At 43.1% G+C, this 25,605-nt stretch overlaps 2 protein-coding genes across 3 annotated transcripts in view; one reads left to right on the top strand and one right to left on the bottom strand.

Annotated features, from left to right (window-relative positions):
* The window catches only part of TNFRSF13C (TNF receptor superfamily member 13C), a 328,540-nt gene that overhangs the window by 151,913 nt on the left and 151,022 nt on the right, over positions 1–25,605 (top strand). The window lies entirely within an intron of this gene.
* MEI1 (meiotic double-stranded break formation protein 1) overlaps positions 1–25,605 on the bottom strand; it is a 97,817-nt gene that overhangs the window by 25,910 nt on the left and 46,302 nt on the right. For both annotated transcript variants that reach the window (XM_060189045.1, XM_060189046.1), the window contains exons 16-21: positions 25,382–25,442; positions 24,287–24,384; positions 21,679–21,847; positions 18,674–18,821; positions 7,956–8,231; positions 907–1,069 (exon numbers count right to left, since the gene is read on the bottom strand). In XM_060189045.1, coding sequence (XP_060045028.1) covers positions 907–1,069; positions 7,956–8,231; positions 18,674–18,821; positions 21,679–21,847; positions 24,287–24,384; positions 25,382–25,442 — 915 coding nt within the window. The remainder of the gene's footprint in view (positions 1–906; positions 1,070–7,955; positions 8,232–18,673; positions 18,822–21,678; positions 21,848–24,286; positions 24,385–25,381; positions 25,443–25,605) is intronic.

The raw sequence follows: 25,605 nt of genomic DNA, 5'->3' as shown, positions 1-25,605 counted from the left end.
TTCACAAGTGATAAAGCAGGTGTCTTTCTCACCCCTCTCTCTCAATTTCTCTCCTCCTCTCTCAATTTCTCTTTGTTCTATCCAATAAAAAATGAGGGAAAATGGCCTCCAGGAGCAGTGGATTTGTAGTGCCAGCACTGAGCCTCAGCAATAACACTGGAGTCTAAATAAATAAATAAATATTTTAAAAAATAAAAAGGAGAAAGAGAGAGAGAGAACAAGAAAAGCACCACTTTATCATCTATGGTGCCAGGGATCAAAACCAGATCCTCATACACGAATGCATGAGAGGTGGGTGTTATACCACGGGGCCTCTCCTTAGCTCGTGTAATTGCTTTTTTTTTTTTTTTGTAGTAAAGAAAACTGAGGCACAGAGACACAGAGAGGTTGAGTGATTTTTTCCAAAACCCCACAAGTAGTATCAGGGCCAGGACTTGAATTTAAAGGCTGTTGCTACCTTCCTCACCTCCATCATATTTCCCACTTTCTTCTTACCAACTGGGGGCTGTTGTTCTTGTTCTGTACAGGGTGAGGACATTCACACAGATATCAAACACACTCACCCATGTTAATCACAGAGACATTAAAACATCACACACACACACACACGGTGAGGACATTCAAACAGATATCAAACACATCCATGTTAAACACAGAGACATTAAAACATCACACACACACACACGCACACACGCACACGCACACACACACACACACACGCTGAGTACCACTCATAATCCAAAGAGAGGAAGGAGGTAAAGTTTAACTTTATGCCAGATTTGTCTGATTTTTCTCTTGCAGCGAAAACTCTGATTCTCTTCCATGGAGCAGACCTGATTACGTCAGAATTGCTTACTTCTGACTAATCTTCAGGCCAAAACAAGTCCCCAGTAGGTACAGACTGACCTGAGGGACAATCCCCATGTTCCACCAGCAGATGTTGTAGGATCAACAAAAAGTGGCCTTGGATGAGACCACCCACTTGGAAATCCTCATTCCTCCTCAAAAAGGTCCTCAGGATGATCAGCACCTTGCGGGCTGTGTCCACTGGGCTGGAATATATGAGGTCCTAAGCAGGAGAGAAGGAAGCCAGAGCTCAAAGGGCGTTATGGTCTAGAACAGTGAAAGAGAGGCTGGAGAAAGGAATGGGATGAGAGCACTCACCTAGCAGGGAAGGAAGCACTCACCTAGCAGTGATTATATGCCACTCTGCTAAGTAGGTTCATCTTAAACAGGAGTTCATGCCCAGAGTTATATAAGCCAGTATATGGCAAGCTAAGATCTGAATGCAGTTCTCCTAACATCAAACTCCAATTCTTTCCACTTTCCAGGATACCTCTCTCTTACACATGCAAGTATCAGGATTAAAAAAAAAAAGTTATCTCTAGATAGGGATAGCTGTCTGTTTAAACAGAATGACTGTTTCTTTAGGGAGAACAAAGGAGATGGAGGAGATGTCATAGGGCAGGGAGAGGGTGTGATAGGACAGATTCAGGACACAAGAAGGCCCCTTCTTCTTGGCATTTGGTTATTACTGCCCCAAGTCAAGGTCTGGAGCTCAGAAGGTGAAAAAGGACACTGCTTTTTGTTTTCACATTTATTTTAGTAAGAATATGTTAAAAGTAAAGTCAGACACACTAGAGGCTATCCATCCCATTGATAGCTCTTGGCACCTACCAGCTCAAACAAGCCAATTCCTTTGGACAGGATAATGTGTTGGGTCAGTTAGAGCTGAGCTCTATTAATCTGTGGTTACACACAGACTCCTTTTTCTGGGACAACAGCTCCTGACAAGAGACATGGCTATGGGGCACCCAACTAGACAAATCCAGATGTGATGGCTAGATGTCACAGGGACATTTGTTGTGGTTCTTCACAAACCCACATGACTGCTAGAAGAACAACTGTTACATAAAAGTCTATCACTCAGGGGTCTGCAAAATACTGATATTGATAGTTCACTTGGATAGTACACCGCTTTGTAGTGTGCATGAGTCAGGTTCAGAACTGGCCCCACTGAACTGAAAGAAGCGTCAGTGCTGAGGTTTCTTTTCCTCTCTCTCTCTCTTTGCCTTCCTGTCATATTTTGCATCCCTGTCATATTTTTCTTCTTTTTTTCTCCAGGGTTATCTTTGGAGCTCGGTGTTGGCACTATAAATCCACTGTTTCTGGCAGCCATTTTTTCCCTTTCTCCCCCACTTTATTCAATAGAACAGAAAGAAATTGAGAGAGAAGGGAGAGAGAGAGACGGAAAGACAAAGATATAGACACCTGCAGCCCTGCTTCACTTCTTGTGAAGTGTCCTCATTACAAGTGGGAAGTAGAGGTTCAAACCTGGGTCCTCGTGCAGGTCCTTGCACATAGTACTATATGGGTTTAACCGGTGCGCTACTGCCCGACCCCCTCTATCATATACTTTCTTTTTTAAAAATATTTTTTACGTTTATTTATTTTCCCTTTTGTTGCCCTTGTAGGTTTTTTTTTTATTGTTGTTGTAGTTATTATTGCTATTATTATTGATGTCATCATTGTTGGACAGGACAGAGAAAAATGGAAAGAGGAGGGGAAGACAGAGAAGGGGAGTGAAAGACAGACACCTACAGACCTGCTTCACTGCCTGTGAAGTGACTCCCCTGCAGGTAGGGAGCAGGGGCTGGAACTGCCGGTCCTTGCGCATTGCACCAAGTGCACTTAACCTGCTGTGCTACCGCCTGACTCCCTGTCATATACTTTCTATCTGAAAAAGCCTGGAGCAGTGAAGCCTCAGAGCTAAACCCTTTCCCCCACCCCCCCTCCGCCCTCCCCCCCCCCACACACAACCAAAACAGCAACCATTCAGAGGGGCTGGGTGGTGGCACACCTGGTTGAGCACACGTTACAATGCGCAAGGGCCCTGGTTCAAGCCCCCAGTCCCCACCTGCAGGGTGAAATCTTTGTAAGTGGTGAAGCCGTGCTGGAAGTGTCTCTCTCCCTCTCCCTCTCTGTCTCCCCCTTCTCTCACAATTTCTGGCTGTCTCTATCCAATACATAAAGATAATTAAAACAAATTTTAAAGTAACCATTCAGGTCAAGGCCCAACATCAGGTACTGTGCTGTATTTAAACAATAACTGTATGTCTGTTTATACATTATCTTTCTCTTTTTAATAATGTCCCATCCCATAACAACATGTCCCCCTTCCCTCCCTCTCCGCTCCCCTTCCCTCTTTTTTTCTTTCTGTTGTTATTGCTACTGGGGCTTCAGTGCTCTGGGCCAACTTTTTCAGGTTAGAAAGGGACTAGGGGACAGTGGTGGCGCACCCAGTTAAACATCACTATGCAATGGAATACTACTCAGCTGTAAAAAATGGTGACTTCACCGTTTTCAGCCGATCTTGGATGGACCTTGAAAAAATCATGTTGAGTGAAATAAGTCAGAAACAGAAGGATGAATACGGGATGATCTCACTCTCAGGCCGAAGTTGAAAAACAAGATTAGAAAAGAAAACACAAGTCGAACCTGAAATGGAATTGGAGTATTACACCAAAGTAAAAGTAAAAGACTCTGGGGTGGGTGGGTGGGTGGGGAGAATACAGGTCCATGAAAAATGATGAATGAAATAGTGGGGGTTGTATTGTTAAATGGGAATCTGGGGAATGTTATGCATGTAAAAAAAAAAAAAAAAGAAGTAGAAACGCAAAGCAGAAATTGACTGAGTTTGGAGTATGGCACCAAAGTAAGAAAGCAGAAGTACACTAGAGTTTGCAGTGAGTACCTCCCTAATACTTCCTCTCCACTATTCCAAGCTTTGGGTCCATGATTGCTCAACAATTTGTTTGGCTTTGTATGTTAACTCTCTTTTCAGTCACCAGGTTCCAGGTGTCATCAGGATGCCGGCCAGACTTCCCTGGATTGAAGACCCCACCAATGTGTCCTGGAGCTCAGCTTCCCCAGAGACCCACCCTACTAAGGAAAGAGAGAGGCAGACTGGGAGTATGGACCGACCAGTCAATGCCCATGTTCAGCGGGGAAGCAATTACAGAAGCCAGACCTTCTACCTTCTGCAACCCACAATGACCCTGGGTCCATGCTCCCAGAGGGATAGAGAATGGGAAAGCTATCGGGGGGAGGGGGTGGGATATGGAGATTGGGCGGTGGGAATTGTGTGGGGTTGTACCCCTCCTACCCTATGGTTTTGTTAATTAATCCTTTCTTAAATAAAAAAGAAAAAAAAAAAAACATCACTATGCACGAGGACCCAAGTTAAAGCTCCTGGTCCCCACCTGTGGGGGAGGGGAGTGTTGCAGGTCTCTCTCTCCTGCCCTCCCTCCCTCTTTATCCGGCTTCCCCTCTCATTGCTCTCTGTCCTATCAAAATAAATAAAGGACAGAAAGAGGACGGGCAGTGGTGCCCCCAGCTGAGCAAGCACACGACCATGTACAAGGACCTGAGTTCAAATCCCTGTTCCCCATCTGTATGGGGGAAGTTTCATGAGCGCTAAAGCAGTGCTTCACTGTCTCTCTCTCTCTCCCTGTCTAGCCCCCCTTCAATTTCTCTATCTAATAAAAAAGGAAGAAAAAAGAAAAAAGGCGGGGGAAAGCCTCCAGGAGTAGTGTATTAGTCATGCAAGCACTGAGCCCCAGTGAGGACCCTGCTGACAATAAAAATACATAAAAAGAAAGAGGAGAAGAGAGGAGAGGAGAAGGGAAAGGAGAGAAAGGGAGGGGAGGGGAGGGGAGGAGAGAGGAAAAAATAGTGAGAGGGTTGGAGGGAGACACTAAGTACCAAAAATTCTCCCAGCTTGAGGCACTAGGTTCAAACCTGGGTCGCATGCATGGTAAAGCAGGCACATCCCCAGGTGAGCTATATTGCCAACCTTCCTATTATTTTTTTAAATATTTATTTATTTATTTTTGTTGCCCTTGTCGTTTTATGGTTGTAGTTATTATTGTTGTCATCATCATTGGATAGGACAGAGAGAAATGGAGAGAGGAGGTGAAGACACAGAGGGGGAGAGAAAGACAGACACCTGCAGACCTACTTCACAACTTGTGAAGCAACTCCCCTGCAGGTGGGGAGCCAGGGGCTTGAACTGGGATCCTTAGCCGGTCCTTGCGCTCTGTGCCACCTGCGTTTAACCCACTGTGCTACCACCCGACTCCCTACCTTCCTATTATTTTTCAAATAAGGACACAAGCAGATTAAGTAGTTTGCCTATCAAATAAATGTGGTATAGATCCTACCACATTCTGAGTTATGAAGGGTAAGGATAAAGTCAGCTTCATCTTAGTTACCGGAGGGACTCAGGAAACATCTGAGAGAGTGGATCACAGAATGGAGCATCTAGAGACAATCTCGGTTAACTTCCATCAAAACTTTCACTTTGCAGAGTCCAGGGCTTAAAGCCTGAAGGGGATATGATACATCAAAAGTCACAGACCAGTTTCCATCCTACTTCCCCATCAGCACATGGCTGCCTGACTACCAAAGCTGCTTCCTCAGAAATCTGAATAAATTTGAAAGGTCCAAACAGAAGGCAGCTACTCAGATTCTGCTGGCTATGGTGACTGCTGAGGAATGGTGTGTGTTCACTGCACAGGTCAGTGGGGACAATCAATGTGCACCACACCATGAATGTGTGGGACACAACCCACTCCGCAGTCTCTCCCAATAAAGCTGGGATTTGACTCACTATGGCCAAGCAGAGTCTGTGCCACTATTAATTTTCACATGTAACAAAGGTCACCCCCACATAAGAATGATTTGCAGCTTTTTAAAAGTTGTTAATTACTCATATCAAAACCAGAAAATTGGTGCCAACACATATTTTGTAGGAATTACGTATCGATGAATAGATAACTAAATTGTTCTTCACTATTCCTTTTTACCACTGATGTTTCTAAGAAGCAATTTAGTGGAAACCTTGTTAACTTTAGGCTCTAAAGTCATGGCTGTGGTCATGGTCATGGTCATGACCCTTATTAGCTAGCTATATGACTTGGACAATTCAATAGGCTCCTTTGAAATTAACATTCCTTAGTTCAGATTCAATGATCAGTAAGTGGTAGCTACTATTTACAGCATACCAAGTATGTTCCTATATGTTTTCATTTATACTTATATTGTTTTTACTTAACACATGAAGAAATAGAAGTTCACAGAAGCCCTCATCTTCCTGACTCTCTATGTAGGATTCAGCTCATTCCTGCTGAATTCTAGGTTTAGCTAAGTACAAGGCTCCTCCTCTGCCCAGGCCCCGCCTCCTCCATGAAGGAGGAGTGATGAAGACAGTACAAACACAGTACACATGCAAAGAAAAGAACTGGGTACCATAAAGGAGGTTGGGCACCTGCTCAAGCTTCCCTGGGACCTAAGGATCTCATTTCCTGAGCTTCACTTTCTCTTTTATTTATTTTTTTAAGTACTTAACATTCTTTGAAGTTACTAATCTAGAAAGACGTGGTGGATATAGGGAACTTGAGAGAGGAGAGCTATAAGCTCCATTTTAGACAGAACTGTCAAATAGGTGGTTAGTTTTGTGGTTCTGGAGTTCAGAAAAGAGGGCAGAGGCAAAGATTTGAGTCATCTGCATACTGCAGGAGGCAAAGTCATGGGAATAAAGCCTAGGGAAACCCCAGAGAAAAGAAAGTGTAAGACAAAGCTCTGAGAAGCATGACCTTTCAGTGCTAGTCAAAAAGAAAACTTCTCCAAATAGTTTTCTGCTTTCATTCTCTTGCATGTCACATTTTTCCACTTATTGACTCTGCCCCCTGGCTACTGACAGCCCTTCTCACCAAGACAAGCAACAATGTCCATGTGGCTACATACAGTGGACCTTTTGGCTCTCATCTTACCGCCCAACTCCCCCTATGTGGTTTCTTAAGAAGAAGAAGGAAAAAAGGGGGACTGGGTAGTAGTGCAGCTGGTTAAGTGCACATGGTGCAAAGCATAAGGATCCCAGTCTGAGCCTCCAGCTTCCCACTTGCGGGGGTGGGGGGGTCGCTTCACAAGCGGTGAAGCAGGTCTGCAGGTGTCTATCTTTCACTCCCCCTCTCTGTCTTCCCCACCTCTCTCGACTTCTCTCTGTCCTATCCAACAACAACAACAGCTATAACAACAGTAACAAACAAGGGCAAAAAAAAAGGGAAAAAATGGCTCCCAGAAGCAGTGGACTCGTAGTGCTGGCAACCGAGCCCCAGTAATAACCTGGAGGCAAAAAAAAAAAAAAAAAAAGCTAAAGCTAGTTGTTTATCAACTATAGATAACAGGCAGCCTGTTTACCAAACTAGTGTGTCTGGGAATTATAGAAATGTCTGACTTCATTAAAAAAAAAAAAAAAAAAGGCATTGTAGTAACTAGGGAAATGGCTCAGAATCAGACTTGCAGGCCTGAAGCTCCCAATTTCATCTCTGGTACCACATGGTCCAGAAAGGCTCTCTGGCTGTTCCTCTTTCTCTCTCTACCTCTCTCTGACTCATGTGAAACTCATATATAATCAAAACTGAAATCTTCTGAAACAGCATTAGGATTTTTTACAATTCTTGGTATGCCTGAGGGTGTGTGTTGCACAAGAAACACAACCATGTGAGTCATGGCAGAAAAGAGGCCTCAGAACTCCCAAAGAAATCAGACATCTCTAACTACATGCCCAAGGATCTCCTTTGATATTTAACACTTCTTAGCCAAATCTGCTTGAAAGACCAGGTGAGAGGGAAGGGTGATTGAGACCAGCATTTTATAGTTATATCCCTTGGGGATATAAACACATCCCTCTCACTGAATAGACCTTTAACAGACTAAGGAATGACTTTGGACTTACAGAAATAAGACACCTGTCAGCCATAAGGGCCTTCCACTCATGTGGAGAAAGTTATAGGTACAGAGGCAGTTGTGGGTGTCTCCTGACCTCAGTAAGCCAGCTCCCAAAGAGAGGACTCAGGATCTCTGAATGCATAAGCAGGGAAATAGTCACCTACTAGCAAAATGAGCAGGATGCTGGGACTACTTCTGAGCATGTGGAACAGGGCTATGACGCTGGCAGGAAGGCTGGACTTTTCAAGAGTAGGGACATCATTGAGCTCCTCGCAGCTGTTCTCTTCCCATGAAAACCAAAGCTCCAGGACACGGTGCCCAAACCTGCTCATCAGCTCTGGATACATTAGGAACAACCTGAGCAGGAGTGGGTGGTGAGTGTAGACTAAGTGCAGGTCTGGAATGCCCTCTAGAAATTTTCTGATGGCACTGACCACACCCTAAAAGCAAGAGAAAGAAAGGACTTAAGTATACTTTAAAGAGGCCCCATGAGCCTCCCACAAACATAACCAGGACATGGCTGGGAACAATGTCCTGGCATCTCAGCACATCAGGAGACATTCACATTCATTAATAGGGAGTCACTCCCATCCTTACCTAATAACAACTGTTCTCAATCGGTGTGAGTCTGCTCACCAGGGGCCAGTTAGAAGTGTCTAGAGATAGTTTTCTACTGTTTTTATTGGTAGAGGGATGCTACTGGCATCTAGTGGGAGAGCAGCGATGTTGCTAAATATCCTGTAATGCCTCCATAGAACAGAATTTTGTTCTACAAGTGCCAAGATTGAAAAAACTAGCTCTGTCGTAATAATGCCCACAGTGTGTTGTGACAGCACCTATCTGGGCCCCAGCAACCCACTCTGTTTGATACAAACATTATATATATACCTCTCTCCTCCTGTATAAACTGGAGATGAGAATAAGACATGATATTAAAAAAATCACCTCCATGGGGCCAGGTGGCAGTGCACCTGGTTAAGCACACACACTACAGTACACGAGGACCCAGGTTCAAGCCCCTGATCGCCACCTGCAGGGGGGATGCTTCAGAAGTGGTGAAGCAGGGCTGCAGGTGTCTCTCTCCCTCTATATTTCCCCTGTCTCCTCTCAACTTCTCTCTGTCTCTATACAATAATAAGTAAATAAAAATATTTGTAAAAATCGGAAGACTTCCAGAGGAGGGGCTACGGAGCAGCAACAGCTGTGTTTCTCTCCTCTCCTTTCCCGGGCCAACTAGGAATACCAAAGGAGACCATCTGGGATCGCAACAAGGCAGGACTAGAACAACTTCGGGAACCCACCAAATCACCGGTGAGGTGAGTGCAAACATGTGTGGCTCGTGGACAGAGAGGTGTCTAGGGAGAGATTAAGTGGCTGGTAACAGTCCAGCAGTTTACCAGTTGAGACACCACCTCAGTCTGTTCCACCAACAAAAAGACAGCTCAAGGGAGGAGAGGACTGCCCTAAAACTCACCAAATGCAACTGTGAGTCTCCACTGCTACTGTCCTCAGAAGCTGGAGAGCAGCAGGGAGGCCCTGTGCTGACACCAGGGTACAGAGAACTAACCAAGAAACTCAGGAGAAGGTCTGTACCTCGGTGGCCCATCGGTGGGTCTGTGAAAGTCTCTGCATACCCACTGGTTTATCTCTGCCCCATCCTGCTTGATCTCTTGGTCAGTGATCAAGCTAAGAAGCCTACTTATAGTTTAAAAGCCCTCAGGCTCCCATAGCCTATAGGGAAGAAAAATAACAAAAGAGGCTTTTAAGCCACTGTGCTCCAACTCAGGGATTAAAATAATATTGAAACAACTCTCAATTTCCACAACTGTGAACCCTTTAATTACCTTACTTAGATACAAGTCAATCTAGGCAACAGTGATCAGTAATTTGAAAAGTACTGAGAGAGGGACCTCATAACATACTATATAACATGGTTAAAACAACAAGAAAAAATATTGGTGAACTGAACCAGGACAAGAGTCCAACTAAAAGCCCCCCAAAGGTTGAAGCACAAAATAATGAGGTCAACATCCAAACACTAGTTAAGGAAGTAATCACAGGAGTGAGTAAAGAGTTTGAATGAATTGTCATCAGAAATGCAGAAACAGGATTCAACTTCCAGAGGCGGAGTTTCGAGCAGCAGATGGCTTTCTCTCCTCTCCTCTCCTCTTCTCTCCCGGATCAACTAGGAATACCAAAGGAGACCACCCGGGACCAAAATAAGACAGGACTAGAATGACCACAGGAACCCAGTAAGTAAATCACCCGTGAGTACAAACACGCGTAGCTGGTGACAGAGAGGAGAGAGGGGCCTAAAGAGAGATTAAGTGACTGCTAACAGTTCAACAGTTTATCAGTGGAAACACCACCTCCAGTCTGCTCCAACAACAAGGGGACAGCTGAAGGGAGGAGAGGACTCCCCAGAGACTCACCAAGTGCAACTCTGAGTCTCCATTGCTACTACCCTCAGAATCTGGAGCAGTGACAGGGAGGGACACCAGGGGACAGAGATCTAACCAGGAAACTCAAGAGAAGACCTATACCTCGATGGCATAGCTGAGGGGCTGTGAAAGTCTCTTTGCATAACCACTGGATTATCTCTGCCACACCCTGCTTTATCTCTTGGTCAGTAGTCAGTGATTAAGCTAAGAAGCCTATTGATAGTTTAAAAGCCCTCAGGCTCCCAGAGCCTACAGGAAAAAAAAAAAAAAAGAGGCTTTTACACCACTGAGCTCCAACTCAGGGATTGAAACAACTGTTAATTTCCACCACGGTAAACCCTTTAATTAAATTACTTAGACACAAGTCAATCCAGGCAATAGTGATCAATAATTTGAAAAGTACTGATAAAGGGAACTCATAACATAATATATAAAATGGTTAAAACAATAAGAAGAAATATTGGAGAATTGAACCAGGACAAGATTCCAGCTAAGAGTCCTCCAGAGGGTGAAGCACAAAACAACGAGTTCAACATCCAAACATTAGCTAAGCAAATAATAACAGGAGTGAGTAAAGAATTTGAAAAAATTGCAATCAGAAATATAGGAACAACAAATGAGAATATGGAAGAAAATACTAATTATCTCATGGTCATTAGAGAGCTGAAAGCTGAAATCTCTGAGCTAAGAATGCAACTAGCTGAACAAGCTAAAACACTATCAGAACAGGGCAACAAAATAGATGAACTCCAGAAAACAGTAGAGGGCAGAGAGACAAGAATAAATGAGGCTGATTTGACTTCCGGAGGCGGAGCTACGAGCAGCAGATCGCTTTCTCTCCTCTCCTCTCCTCTCCTCTCCTCTCCTCTCCTCTCCTCTCCTCTCCTCTCCTCTCCTCTCCTCTCCTCTCCCGGATCAACTAGGAATACCAAAGGAGACCACCTGGACTGAAACAAGACAGGACTAGAATGACCACAGGAACCCAGTAAATCACCAGTGAGTACAAACACGCGTGGCTGGTGACAGAGAGGAGAGAGGGGCCTAAGGAGAGATTAAGTGACTGCTAACAGTTCAACAGTTTATCCGTGGAGACACCACCTCCAGTCTGCTCCACAGCAAGGGGACAGCTGAAGGGAGGAAAGGACTCCCCAGAGACTCACCAAGTGCAACTCTGAGTCTCCATTGCTACTACCCTCAGAATCTGGAGCAGTGACAGGGAGGAACACCAGGGGACAGAGATCTAACCAGGAAACTCAGGAGAAGACCTATACCTCGATGGCATAGCTGAGGGGCTGTGAAAGTCTCTTTGCATAACCACTGGATTATCTCTGCCACACCCTGCTTTATCTCTTGGTCAGGAGTCAGTGATTAAGCTAAGAAGCCTACTGATAGTTTAAAAGACCTCAGGCTCCCATAGCCTACAGGGAAGAAAATATAAGAGACTTTTACACCACTGAGCTCCAACTCAGGGATTGAAACAACTGTTAATTTCCACCACGGTAAACCCTTTAATTAAATTACTTAGACACAAGTCAATCCAGGCAATAGTGATCAATAATTTGAAAAGTACTGATAAAGGGAACTCATAACATAATATATAAAATGGTTAAAACAATAAGAAGAAATATTGGAGAATTGAACCAGGACAAGATTCCAGCTAAGAGTCCTCCAGAGGGTGAAGCACAAAACAACGAGTTCAACATCCAAACATTAGCTAAGCAAATAATAACAGGAGTGAGTAAAGAATTTGAAAAAATTGTAATCAGAAATGCAGGAACAACAAATGAGAATATGGAAGAAAATTCTAATTATCTCATGGTTATTAGAGAGCTGAAAACTGAAATCACTGAGCTAAGAAGGCAACTAGCTGAACAAGCTAAAACAGTATCAGAGCAGGGCAACAAAATAGATGAACTCCAAAAAAAAGCAGTAGAGGGCAGAGAGAATAGAATCTATGAGGCTGAAGACAGAATTAGCAAGATTGAGAATGAATTAGAGACAACTAAAAAAGAAGTAAGAGATCTCAAAAAGAGATTAAGAGATGCTGAAAACAACAACAGAGTCCTATGGGATGACTTCAAAAGAAACAATATACGCATTATTGGCTTACCAGAGGAAGAAAGAGAAGGAGAGGAAGAAGGCATTCTCCAGGCCATAATAGCTGAAAATTTCTCTAGTCTAGACAACACCAAAAACATAAAGATTCAAGAAGCCCAGAGGGTCCCAAACAGAATTAACCCAGACCTAAAGACACCAAGACATGTCATACTTAGAATGGAAAGGAATAAGCATAAAGAAAGGATTCTCAAGGCTGCAAGAGAAAAACAAAGAGTCATCTACAAAGGAAAACCCTTAAGATTAGCAGCAGACTTCTCCATACAAACACTACAGGCCAGAAGAGAATGGCAAGATATCTATTGAGTGCTCAATGAGAAAGGCTTTCAGCCAAGAATACTATATCCTACTAGACTGTCATTCAGAATAGATGGAGGCATCAAAACCTTCTCAGACAAGCAACAGTTGAAGGAATCAACCATCACCAAGCCTGCCCTGAAAGAAGTTCTGAAAGGTCTCCTATAAACAACCAGACCACCAAAAATAGGACATATATCAAAACACTCTAAAACTCTACAAGAATGGCGTTAAAATATCTTCAGTCTTTGATATCAATAAATGTCAATGGTCTGAATTCACCTATTAAAAGACACAGAGTAGGAAGATGGATCAGAAAACACAATCCAACAATATGCTGTCTACAGGAAACCCACCTAACTCAACAAGACAAACACAGACTTAAAGTGAAAGGATGGAAAACTATCATACAAGCCAATGGCCCACAAAAAAGGGCAGGAGCAGCTATTCTCATATCTGACATGATAGACTTTAAAATAGATAAGATTAAAAAAGATAGGAATGGACACTACTTAATGCTCAGAGGATCAGTCAATCAAGAGGACTTAACAATTATTAACATCTATGCACCCAATGAGAAGCCATCTAAATACATCAAACTTCTACTGAAAGAGCTCTTACAGCAATTAATAGTAACACAATCATAGTAGGGGACTTCAACACCCCACTATCTCAACTTGACAGATCATCCAGGCAGCAAATCAATAAAGACATAAGGGAGCTAAATGAAGAGAAAGATAAACTAGAACTATTGGACATTTTCAGAGTCATTCATCCCAAGAAACTGGAATACACATTTTACTCAAATCCACATGGATCATTCTCAAGGATAGACCATATGTTAGGCCACAAAGACAGCATCAGCCAATTCAAGAGCACTGAAATCATCCCAAGCATCTTCTCAGACCACAATGGAATTAAACTAACACTTAACAATCAACAAAAGATTAGTAACAGTCCCAAAATGTGGAAGCTCAACATTACACTACTTAACAACTTCTGGGTCAAAGAGGAAATGAAGGAAGAAATCAAAATGTTTCGAGAGTTCAATGAAAATGAAGACACAAGCTATCAAAATATTTGGGACACAGCTAAAGCAGTCCTAAGAGGGAAGTTCATAGCTATACAAGCACACATTAGGAAACAAGAAAAAGCACAAATAAACAGCCTGATTGCACATCTTAAAGACCTAGAAGAAGAACAACAAAGGGACCCTAAAGCAACGAGAAGGTCAGAAATCACTAAAGTTAGGGCAGAAATAAATAACATTGAGAATAGGAAAACCATACAAAAGTTCAACGAAAGTAAATGTTGGTTCTTCGAAAGAGTAAACAAAATCGACAAATCTTTAGCCAGACTCACAAAACAAAAAAGGGAGAAGACCCAAATAAATCGGATAGTAAATGAAAGAGGAGATATCACAACATACACCGCAGAAATTCAACATATCATGCGAGGCTTCTATGAACAACTATATGCCACCAAGCTAGAGAACCTGGAAGAGATGGATGATTTCCTAGATACCTACCAGCTTCCAAAACTAAGTAAAGAGGAAGTGGATAACATGAACAGGCCCATCACAGCTAATGAAATTGAAACAGTTATCAAAAATCTCCCCAAAAATAAAAGTCCTGGACCAGATGGTTTTACAAATGAATTCTACAAAACCTTCGAAGAAGAACTAATACCTCTACTTTTAAAAGTCTTCCAGAAGATTGAAGACACTGGAATACTCCCTGCCAGCTTCTATGAAACCAACATCACCCTGATACCAAAAGCAGATAGGGACACAACCAAAAAAGAAAACTACAGACCAATATCTCTGATGAACATAGATGCGAAAATATTGAACAAAATTCTAGCCGACCAGATACAGCAGTGTATCAAAAAGATTGTTCACTATGACCAAGTGGGGTTTATCCCAGACATTCAAGGTTGGTTTAATATATGTAAATCAATCAATGTGATCCACCACATCAACAAAAGCAAGACCAAAAACCACATGGTCATATCAATAGATGCAGAGAAAGCTTTTAACAAAATACAACATCCCTTTATGATCAAAACACTACAAAAAATAGGAATAGATGGAAAATTCCTGAAGATAGTGGAGTCTATATATAGCAAACCTACAGCCAACATCGTACTCAATGGTGAAAAACTGGAAGCATTTCCCCTCAGATCAGGTACTAGACAGGGCTGCCCACTGTCACCATTACCATTCAACATAGTGTTGGAAGTTCTTGCCATAGCAATCAGGCAGGAGCAAGGAATTAAAGGGATACAAATTGGAAGAGAAGAAGTCAAACTCTCCTTATTTGCAGATGACATGATAGTATACATGGAAAAACCTAAGGACTCCAGCAAGAAGCTTTTGGAAATCATCAGGCAACACAGTAAGGTGTCAGGCTACAAAATTAACATTCAAAAGTCAGTGGCATTCCTCTATGCAAACACTAAGTTAGAAGAAATTGAAATCCAGAAATCAATTCCTTTTACTATAGCAACAAAAACAATAAAATATCTAGGAGTAAACCTAACCAAGGAAGTGAAAGACTTGTATACTGAAATTATGAGTCACTACTCAAAGAAATTGAAAAAGACACAACGAAGTGGAAAGATATTCCATGTTCATGGGTTGGAAGAATTAACATCATCAAAATGAATATATTACCCAGAGCCATCTACAAATTTAATGCTATCCCCATCAAAATCCCAAGCGCATTTTTTAGGAGAATAGAACAAATGCTACAAATGTTTATCTGGAACCAGAAAAGACCTAGAATTGCCAAAACAATCTTGAGAAAAAACAACAGAACCGGAGGCATCACACTCCCAGATCTCAAACTATATTATAGGGCCATTGTCATCAAAACTGCTTGGTACTGGAACATGAACAGACACACTGACCAGTGGAATAGAATTGAGAGCCCAGAAATGAGGCCCCACACCTATGGACATCTAATCTTTGTCAAAGGGGCCCAGACTATTCAATGGGGAAAGCAGAGTCTCTTCAACAAATGGTGTTGGAAACAATGGGTTGAGACATGCAGAAGAATGAAACTGAACCACTGTATTTCACCAAATACAAAAGTAAATTCCAAGTGGATCAAGGACTTGGATGTTAGACCACAAACTATCAAATACTTAGAGGAAAATATTGGCAGAACTCTTTTCTGCATAAATTTTAAAGACATTTTCAATGAAATGAATCCAATAACAAAGAAGACTAAAGCAAGTATAAACCTATGGGACTACATCAAATTAAAAAGCTTCTTCACAGCAAAAGAAACCACTACCCAAACCAAGAGACCCCTCACAGAATGGGAGAAGATCTTTACATGCCATACATCAGACAAGAGTTTAATAACCAACATATATAAAGAGCTTGCCAGACTCAACAACAAGACAACAAATAACCCCATCCAAAAATGGGGGGAGGACTTGGACAGAATATTCAACATAGAAGAGATTCAAAAGGCCTCGTGAGAAACACATGAAAAAATGCTCCAAGTCTCTGATTGTCAGAGAAATGCAAATCAAGACAACAATGAGATACCACTTCACTCCTGTGAGAATGTCATACATCAGAAAAGGTAACAGCAGCAAATGCTGAAGAGGGTGTGGGGTCAAAGGAACCCTCCTGCGCTGCTGGTGGGAATGTCAATGGGTCCAACCTCTGTGGAGAACAGTCTGGAGAACTCTCAGAAGGCTAGAAATGGACCTACCCCTATGACCCTGCAATTCCTCTCCTGGGAATATATCCTAAGGAACCCAACACATCCATCCAAAAAGATCTGTGTACACATATGTTCTTGGCAGCACAATTTGTAATAGACAAAACCTGGAAGCAACCCAGGTGTCCAACAACAGATGAGTGGCTGAGCAAGTTGTGGTATATATATACAATGGAATACTACTCAGCTGTAAAAAATGGTGACTTCACCGTTTTCAGCCAATCTTGGATGGACCTTGAAAAAATCATGTTGAGTGAAATAAGTCAGAAACAGAAGGATGAATATGGGATGATCTCACTCTCAGGCAGAAGTTGAAAAACAAGATCAGAAGAGAAAACACAAGTAGAACTTGAACTCAAGTTGGCATATTGCACCCAAGCAAAAGACTCTGGGGTGGGTGGGTGGGTGGGGAGAATACAGGTCCAAGAAGGATGACAGAGGACCTAGTGGGGGTTGTATTGTTATATGGGAATCTGGGGAATGTTATGCATGTACAAACTATTGTATTTACTGTTGAATGTAAAACATTAATTCCCCAATAAAGAAATAAATTTAAAAAAAAAAGAAATGTAGAAACAACAAATGAGACTCTGGAAGATAATACTGATTATCTCAATGTTATTAGAGAGCTGAAAGCTGAAATAGTTGAGCTAAGAACACAACTAGCTGAACAAGCTAAAACAGTATCAGAACAGAGGAACAAAAAAGATGAATTCCAGAAAACAGTAGAGGGGAGAAAGAATAGAATAAACGAGGCTGAAGACAGAATTAGCAAGATCAAGGACAAATTAGAGACAACTAAAAAAGAAGTAAGAGGGGGGTCGGGCTGTAGCACAGCGGGTTAAGCACACGTGGCGCAATGCGCAGGGACCGGCGTAAGGATCCCGGTTCGAGCCCCGGCTCCCCACCTGCAGGGGAGTCGATTCACAGGCGGTGAAGCAGGTCTGCAGGTGTCTCTCTCTCTCTGTCTTCCCCTCCTCTCTCCATTTCTCTCTGTCCTATCCAACAACAAAGCAACGTCAACAATGGCAATAATAACCGCAACGAGGCTGCAACAACTAGGGCAACAAAAAGGGGGAAAAATGGCCTCCAGGAGCGGTGGATTCATGGTGCAGGCACCGAGCCCAGCAATAACCCTGGAGGAAAAAAAAAAAAGAAGTAATAGGTCTCAAAGAGATTAAGAGATAATGAAAACAACAACAGAAACCTATGGGATGACTTCAAAAGAAATAATACACACATTATTGGCTTACCAGAGGAAGAAAGAGAGGGAGGGGAAAACAAATATTTTTAAAAATCATATATACTGGGAGTCAGGAGGTAGCGCAGCAAGTTAAGTGCAGGCGGTGCAAAGCTCAAGGATCGGCATAAAGATTCTGGTTTGACCCCCTGGCTCCCCACCTGCAGGGGAGTCGCTTCATAGGCAGTGAAGCAGGTCTGCAGGTGTCTATCTTTCTCTCCCCCTCTCTGTCTTCCCCTCCTCTCTCCATTTCTCTCTGTCCTATTTGATAATGACGACATCAATAACAACAACAATAATAACTACAACAGTAAAACAAGGGCAACATAAAGGGAATAAATATTTTAAAAAATCATATATACTAGGGGGGGTCAGGCAGTAATGCAGCAGGTTAAACGCACATGGTGCTAAGTGCAGGACTGGCAATAAGGATCCCGGTTCGAGCCCCCAGCACCCCACCTGAAGGGGAAGTCAATTCACAGGTGGTGAAGCAGGTCAGCAGGTGTCTATCTTTCTCTCTACCTTTTTGTCTTCCCCTCCTCTCTTTATTTCTCTCTGTCCTATCCAACAGCAATGACAGCAATAACAACAACAAAAAACAAGAGCAACAAAAAGGAAAAAATAGCCTCCAGGAACAATGGATTTGTAGTGCAGGCACTGAGCCCCAGCAATAACCCTGGAGGCAAAAAAAAAAAAAATCATATACACTAAAAGGTATGGAATTTGATGGGGTTTTTAAAAAGAAAGCAAAGCACCTCCAGAGTCTGTCAAGTCTAAATCAGAGACCTGACTCCCCCATCAATTAACTGCATAACTTAGAGAAAGTTATTTTAACCAGTCTTCATTCCTGTTTTTCTGTAAAACAGGAATCATCATTACCTCTTAGGACAATTGAATTCACTCCGTATGAATCAGCATCCTACTCCCACCCCAGTTCCTCAGTATACCCTCACTGCTCCCCCTTCAATATACTCAAGTCATCATGATCTACCCCAACAGAGCATGATGTGAAGAGGTGCAGGAAGAAGAGCTCCAGGCATTTTGCTCCATACCTCAGCGACTGCACCACCCTTGTCCTGGCAGACTGCAAGCACGTAGATGCAAGCTCTGAAGACCACCAGTGGAGGCTGCTCACCCTGATCTTGCAGAGACAGAAGGAAGTTTTGCACAGCCACAGATAACTCTGCTTCTGAGACAAACCTGAGGACCAAAGGAAACTTGCATGAGAAAAGCAGAGGTGATTGTCCTGCCTAGTATTCTCCCTTAGTCACTGTTTTTCAGCACCGGCATCAACACAGTATAAAGACATCTTCAAACATGAATATAACTGGAAGAAATAAAGAAAGATGGACAGTAACAAGAGCTGACAAGAACATGGAGAAACCAGAAGTGACCAACTGGTGGTGGAATCATAAAATTCTATTGTTTGCTCTGGAAAACAGTTTGAAAGGAAGGAAGGGAGGGAAAGAGGCAGGCAGGCTGGCTGCCTGGCTAGAGGAAAGTGGCACACACATTACTATAAACAAGGACCTGTGTTCAAGCCCCTGGTCCCCACCTATAGGGGAGAGCTTCAGGAAGGTTGAATCAATGCTAGTCTCTCTCTTTCTTTCTCCCTATCTCCCCTTTCCCTCTTAATTTCTCTCTATCAAAAAGAGGGAGGAACAAATAAATAAAAGGTCACTGGAAGGATTGGATTTGTCATGCAGACACCAAGCCCAAGTGATAATTCTGATCACAAATAAAACAAAAACAAAAAACTGGGATAGGCGTAGCTCACTTGATAGACTGAATACCCTACCATGTTCAAGGACACAGCTACAAGTGCTAGCACTGTATGGGCGCACTGTGGACAACACGAGGGGCAGTTCCATAGATGCTAGAGTACTATGGGTGTCTCTCCTTATCTCTCTATATGAATTATTTTTTAAAGAAAAGTTGGCAGGGAGAAGTAGAATAGAACATGCCCAAGGCAACAATAATAACAACAACACACACACACAGTCTGCTATGTGGTGCCAAGAACAAATCCAGGGCTTTGTGCATGTGTGATATCACTGAGCTACCCCACCCAATTTTTTCTACTGGAAACATATATGTATGTATATAGTTTTAAGATTTACTTAGTTTATGGGAAAAGAGAAGAGTGAAAGACCAAGACCTCTGCTCTATTAGCTCTGCTCTATGGGGCCTCACACATGCAAATCTTATTCTCTGCTCACTCAACCACCACCCTCGCCACTCTATTATATATTCTTATGAGTGGGAGAAATGAAGGGGGAACAAACCACACTCTACCATCCATGGAGTTGCACTTGTCTCTGTCTTTGGTGCTGGAGATCAAACCCAGGTTCTAATGCATAGAAGGCATGTGCTCTACCCACTGACTCACCTCTCCAGGCTTTAAAAATTTAATAAGCTGGTGGTCAGGCGGTAGCGTAGTGGGTTAAACGCATGTGACACAAAGTGCAAGGACCGGAATAAGGATCCTGGTTCGAGCCCCCGGCTCCCCACCTGCAGGGGAGTCACTTCACAGGCGGTGAAGCAGGTCTGCAGGTGTCTATCTTTTTCTCCCCCTCTCTGTCTTCCTCTCCTCTCTCCATTTCTCTCTGTCCTATCCAACAACAAACGACATCAACAACAAGAACAACAAAGGGGGGAAAATGGCCTCCAGGAGCAGTGGAGGCCCAGCAATAACCCTGGAGGCAAAAAAAAAAATTAGTAAGCTGGGGGGGGGGTCAGGTGGTGGCACAGCGGGTTAAGCGCACATGGTGCAAAGCCCAAGGACCAGAGTAAGGATCCCAGTTCGAGCCCCCAGCTCCCCACCTGCAGGGGGGTCGCTTCACAGGCAGTGAAGCAGGTCTGCAGGTGTCTATTATTCTCTCCCCCTCTGTTTTCCCCATCTCTCTCCATTTCTTTCTGTCCTATCCAACAACAACGACATCAATGGCAATAATAATGACAACAAAATAGGAAAAAATAGTTTCTAGGAGTAGTGGATTCATAATGCAGGCACTGAGCTTCAGCAATAACCCTGGAGGCAAAAAAATAATAATAAAATAAAATAAATTTAATAAACTGGGGGAGGAGTCAGGTGGTAGCGCACCAGGTTAAGAGAACACAGTACGAAGAGCAAGGACCCGCGCAAGGATCCCAGTTCAAGTCCCTGGTCCATCTGCAGGGGGGTCACTTCGCAAGTGGTGAGGCAGGTCTCCAGGTGTCTATCTTTTTCTTCCCCTCTCTGTCTCCTCCTCTCTCAATTTCTCTCTGTCCTGTCCAATAAAATGGAAGAAATGGCCGCCAGGAGCAGTGAATTCATAGTATAGACACTGAGCCCCAGTGATAACCCTAGAGGCAATAAGAAGAAGAAGGAGAAGGAGAAGGAGAAGGAGAAGGAGAAGGAGAAGGAGAAGGAGAAGGAGAAGGAGAAGGAGAAGGAGAAGAAGAAGCTGGGTCAAAATTCTTAAAAACCAACACAAGCCACTTTTTTCCTTGCCTAATATGTAAGCACCCAGGAAGGCTTGGCAAGATAGCTCACCTGGGAGGGAGTCTGCCTTGTCATGTACACGACCCAGGTTTGAGCCCAGCTCCCACTGCGTTGTGGGAAGCTTCGGTGCTATGGTGTCTTTACCTCTCCCCCTCTCCTTCTGCCTCTATCTGAAAAAGTTAGTCCAGAGCCATGGAGTCTCAGGGATGATAGAAAAAGCAAATAAATAATTCTCATTAGCATTCCAGGCCTATCTCTAAGCTCTATGACTTTATTATTTTATTGAAGAAATGTTGGTTTATAGAGATGCTGTTGTCACAGGGATATAATTAATTCCACATCTTCCCAAGATGGATGTCAGCACAGCTCCCCATCCACCAGTTCACCATCTTCTTCTACCATAGGACTACCAACCTGCCTTAATCCCACTTGTTTCCCAAGATGTAAGCCTTTCAGGAATAAAACCCATGTCTCACTTGTTGCTATACTCTCAGCGTCCAGCACCAAGCCTGAAGACAAGATGTCAATTAATATGTATTGACCTGAACTAGGCCACCAGCTCTGGACACTGACCTGTCATCATGCATGTAGGCCAGGCAGAAAATGAGCAGGATGCAGTATTGTTTCTGGCGAGCAGCTGCCTCCACATACTGGCGATCTCCCAGGAAGGCAAGGCTTTCAGGACTCCTGCTGCTTATCTGGGGCAGTCCATGCTGCAGGAACTCTGTGGCTGCAGAAAGCTCTGGGGAGGAATCAAGCAGGAGAGAGTCACACAGAGAGTACAGGAGAATCATGTATGAGTTAAGCACATGAGCATCTACGACAGGAAGAGGGCTTTGCAGGGTAGCAAGGGTTATGCAGGACAAAATGAAATCAGGCTCTCTTCTTCCTTTCTGCAGCCTCCCACCTACAGACACAGGCTACAGGTGACACATTCAGGAAGAAGGATATGCATAGTTCCCTTCATTCATTTGACAAATGTTCACTGAGTGGCTGCTCTAGGCCAGGCTGTAGGACACAGGCAACTACCTCCAGGAGCTGGTGGCTAGACAGACATTGCAGGAAATGTGAGCTGTGCTATGGTCAAGTGTGGAGAGTGCGATTCACACCACCTGGGGTAGGGAGAGCAAGCTCCAAGGGGAGGCAAAATTGGAAGGTAAGCGGAAGAGGGAGGCAAAGAAGGGAGGGAAGAAGCCACAAGGTACTGAAAGTTCAGGAAGTGAAAGACAGCAAGTCACGTCTAGAGGTGGCGAGAGATTTAGCTTGGAGTGACAGTGAACAGAGGGAGACTACCAGGAGTTGTAAAACTGATGTAATTTGTAGCTAGACTATAAAAAGACTTTGAACACTGAGTAAAGAATCTGAATTTTATACTGAGAGTAGAGTTCTAGATTTCTTATGAAATACCTGCTTTCATAAAAGAAAATGTAATTTATCTATTTATTGTCACTGGGTCTGCACACCTACACAATTCCAGCATTCCTGGGGAATTGTGAATCAATAAATCACTAATAAAAATATCTAGTAAAAAGAATTAATTTTCAAACAGATTCTCCCAGCAGTGGGTGGAGACTGGCTAGAGGATAGGAGATTGAAAGGGGGGAAGTGCAAGTCTTCATAAATGTAAAAGAAGGGGAAACACAATACCAAGTCTCCCCCACAAAGAAGGCATAATGTTTACTAAATGAATTAGCGAAACAATTAAGTTGTTTTATAATATAGTGTGTGAGAGGTCTACAACAGTACAATTCTTCACAGCAGAGAGCATCCATTCATCTCTGTATCCACAGTATCAGCTAGACTCCCCCTGGCAGGCAGCAGAAGCTCAACACATAGTTAACAAAATGAACAAACTCCCAGCTCTCAACCTGCATCTGCTGAGTCTCCCTCCTGCCATCAGACCTAAATTCTGTGTGGGCTTCTACCCTGTTCAGGTCTCTGCTAAAGAGTGACAGACTGACAGCTTTACCATTCTAACATGTCCCTCCTCTTTCCATCATTCTTTATCCTTGCACCATTTTGTTTTTTTCTTGGAGCCTAATATATTCCTGACATTTTACCTATGTATTATTTGCCTGCTTCTCTCATTCACTGAGGACAGAAATGTATATCCCTAGATCTACCACCAGCAACTGGAACAAAGCCTGACACACAACAGATGCTGAAGAAGTACTGTCAACATGGGTAATATTGCTAATGATACATAGGAGCACCACACATGGCATCAGAGGAAGCTTCATAAATGGTGAAATAGTACTGTAGTTTCTCCCTCTCCTTCATTCTCTGTCTATCTTCATGTCCCTTACCTGAAATTAAAAGGAAAAAAGAAGTAAGAGCTCACCAGGAGTGGTGAAATTATGAGGCTTAAAACCCTGGTACCCTAGGTGGGGGAACACCCTAGAGGTCACAGATTCAACATTAAGTTATCCAGAACCACCTTTGACAGGAGCTGAGTAATGCTAAGGTCTCTCCCCTTGCACATTCCCTCATAATAAGTATATAAACAAAATATGGAATGTTGAAAAAGACATGACACTATTTTTCTATGTAAAAATGTGCCATGACTTTTCTGACAACCCAAGAGAAATATTTGCTGAGTATAAAAACAAAGAAATGGGACCAGCCATCTGTGCTGAACAAAGATCTCCAGAGGTAACAAGCATAGGTTTTGGAGCAAGTGAAGTCACAGCAGAGAGGGGCCAGGGGAGAAATCAGTCATGGTTAACTATGGGGTTCTTCTAAGTCCTACGGGCCCAGGTTCCAGACTCCACTCAATTCTGAGTCTACTATTTCATCTCCCTAGGAATTAGTCAACATCTAAATCATTTACATGCTTGCATTTTTCCTCTGGATCACTTTCCACCTCCCCCACTTTGTTTTTTAATATTGTCACCAGAGCTTTCCCTGGGGCTTGGTGCCTGTATAATGAATCCACCATTCCCAGCAGCCATTTTTGCTCTTTCTTTTTCTTTCTTTGTTTTTGATAGAAACAGATAAATTGAGAGGAAGGGAGAGAGAGGGAGAAAGAGAGATACCTGCAACACTGCTTCAATGATCATGAAGCATCTCCTCCTCCAATAACGTCAATATACTGTTTCACCATCCAGCCAATCAATCAGCAAGACATCCAATCTCTGAAAGACTGCCATGGCCCTCATGAATAGTCAACCGCAGCCCTTACCTTCTTGGGAAGGTGGTTCTGTCTTCTCTGGAGTCAAGAGGAGGTTGAGGCACAAGTAATGAAGGAAACTGGAACATACTTGGTTCAGGGATGAGTGGCTTAGAGAAAGAACAAGAGAGAGGACACTGCTACTTTCGCTAGGTCAGAATAATCCCTGCCATTTTCTGAGTACCATACTTTGTTTCAGAACCCAGTGAAATTCTAACTATGGACCCAGTAATAGGGGTCCAGATGTGTCTATAAAGAGTGCTGCAGAACCTGCTGCCCACAACTATAACTCAGGTTTTTACTCCATATAGGCATTCACTGAAATTTTATTGAAGAAATTTAATCAAGAAAGGTAACTAAGCTCCAATATAACAAAATCTATACATTTAAAAAGTGTTCTTGTTCAGGATAAGGCTGGGGAATATTAGAAACAGAGGAACCAGTTGGACCCCAGAGGTGGTCAAGAAGTACTATCAACATCTAAAATCATGGCTTTGTATCCAGATGGATCCCTGCAGTCGCTCCTGAACGCTTGGTGCTCTATCTGTAGGTCCGGAAGGAGATCTAGACAACATACTGGTCATCCCATGGGCAATGGGTAAATAACAAGTGATAGCTGCCACGTTAATGTAGTCAGGTGGCAAATCTTAAACAGGAAAACAACAAAAGGTTTCTTTAGAAACCCAGGGGACAGACATTTCAGCAGCAGTATTTCTCTCTGAAATAGAGAGTATCTTCTCTGTGAGTGTTGGGTTGGCAGCAACTAGAACATGACTCTCTTGATGTCAAGCTGAGTGTCAAAGTACCTTGACCTAAAGTACCTTGGTCTGACCATCTGTCAAAGTAAAGGAGTAGGCAAGTGATCTCTAAATGCCCTTCCAGTTTTACTGTGATGAGTAACCATCCAAGTATCACGATAAAAAAAGAGACTTACCAGACCCAGATCAAATAAAAGCTTATACCATCAGTTGGTGAGAAAGTCTGACACTATGTCAATCCCCCAACAGTTATGGCTAATACACACCAGTAAGTAATTTACACTTGTTCAGAACTCTCCAGGGGGAGCAGACCCCTTAAGCATTCATTTCTGCTTGGGAGCATACCTACCTCATGCCGCCGCAGAACCTGGCCTTTAGTTCCAAGGTTAGTCGAATGAAGAATGAGGCAGCTTAGGATAAATGGGAAGAAGTCAGAGAGTTGTTTTAAGCCAGACTTGTTACAGAGATTCCCTCAAATCTGGGTTATAAGAGAGTCACACAGACCTGGGTTCAGAATTTGCTTCACAGGCTAGGACAGTGTATATTTTACCAAGTGTGAGCCATATTTGAACT

This window comes from Erinaceus europaeus, chromosome 4, assembly GCF_950295315.1.
Source record: "Erinaceus europaeus chromosome 4, mEriEur2.1, whole genome shotgun sequence".
NCBI lineage: Eukaryota > Metazoa > Chordata > Mammalia > Eulipotyphla > Erinaceidae > Erinaceus > Erinaceus europaeus.
Note: the sequence above shows the minus strand (reverse complement) of the source record. Positions and strands in the feature narration are given on the sequence as shown.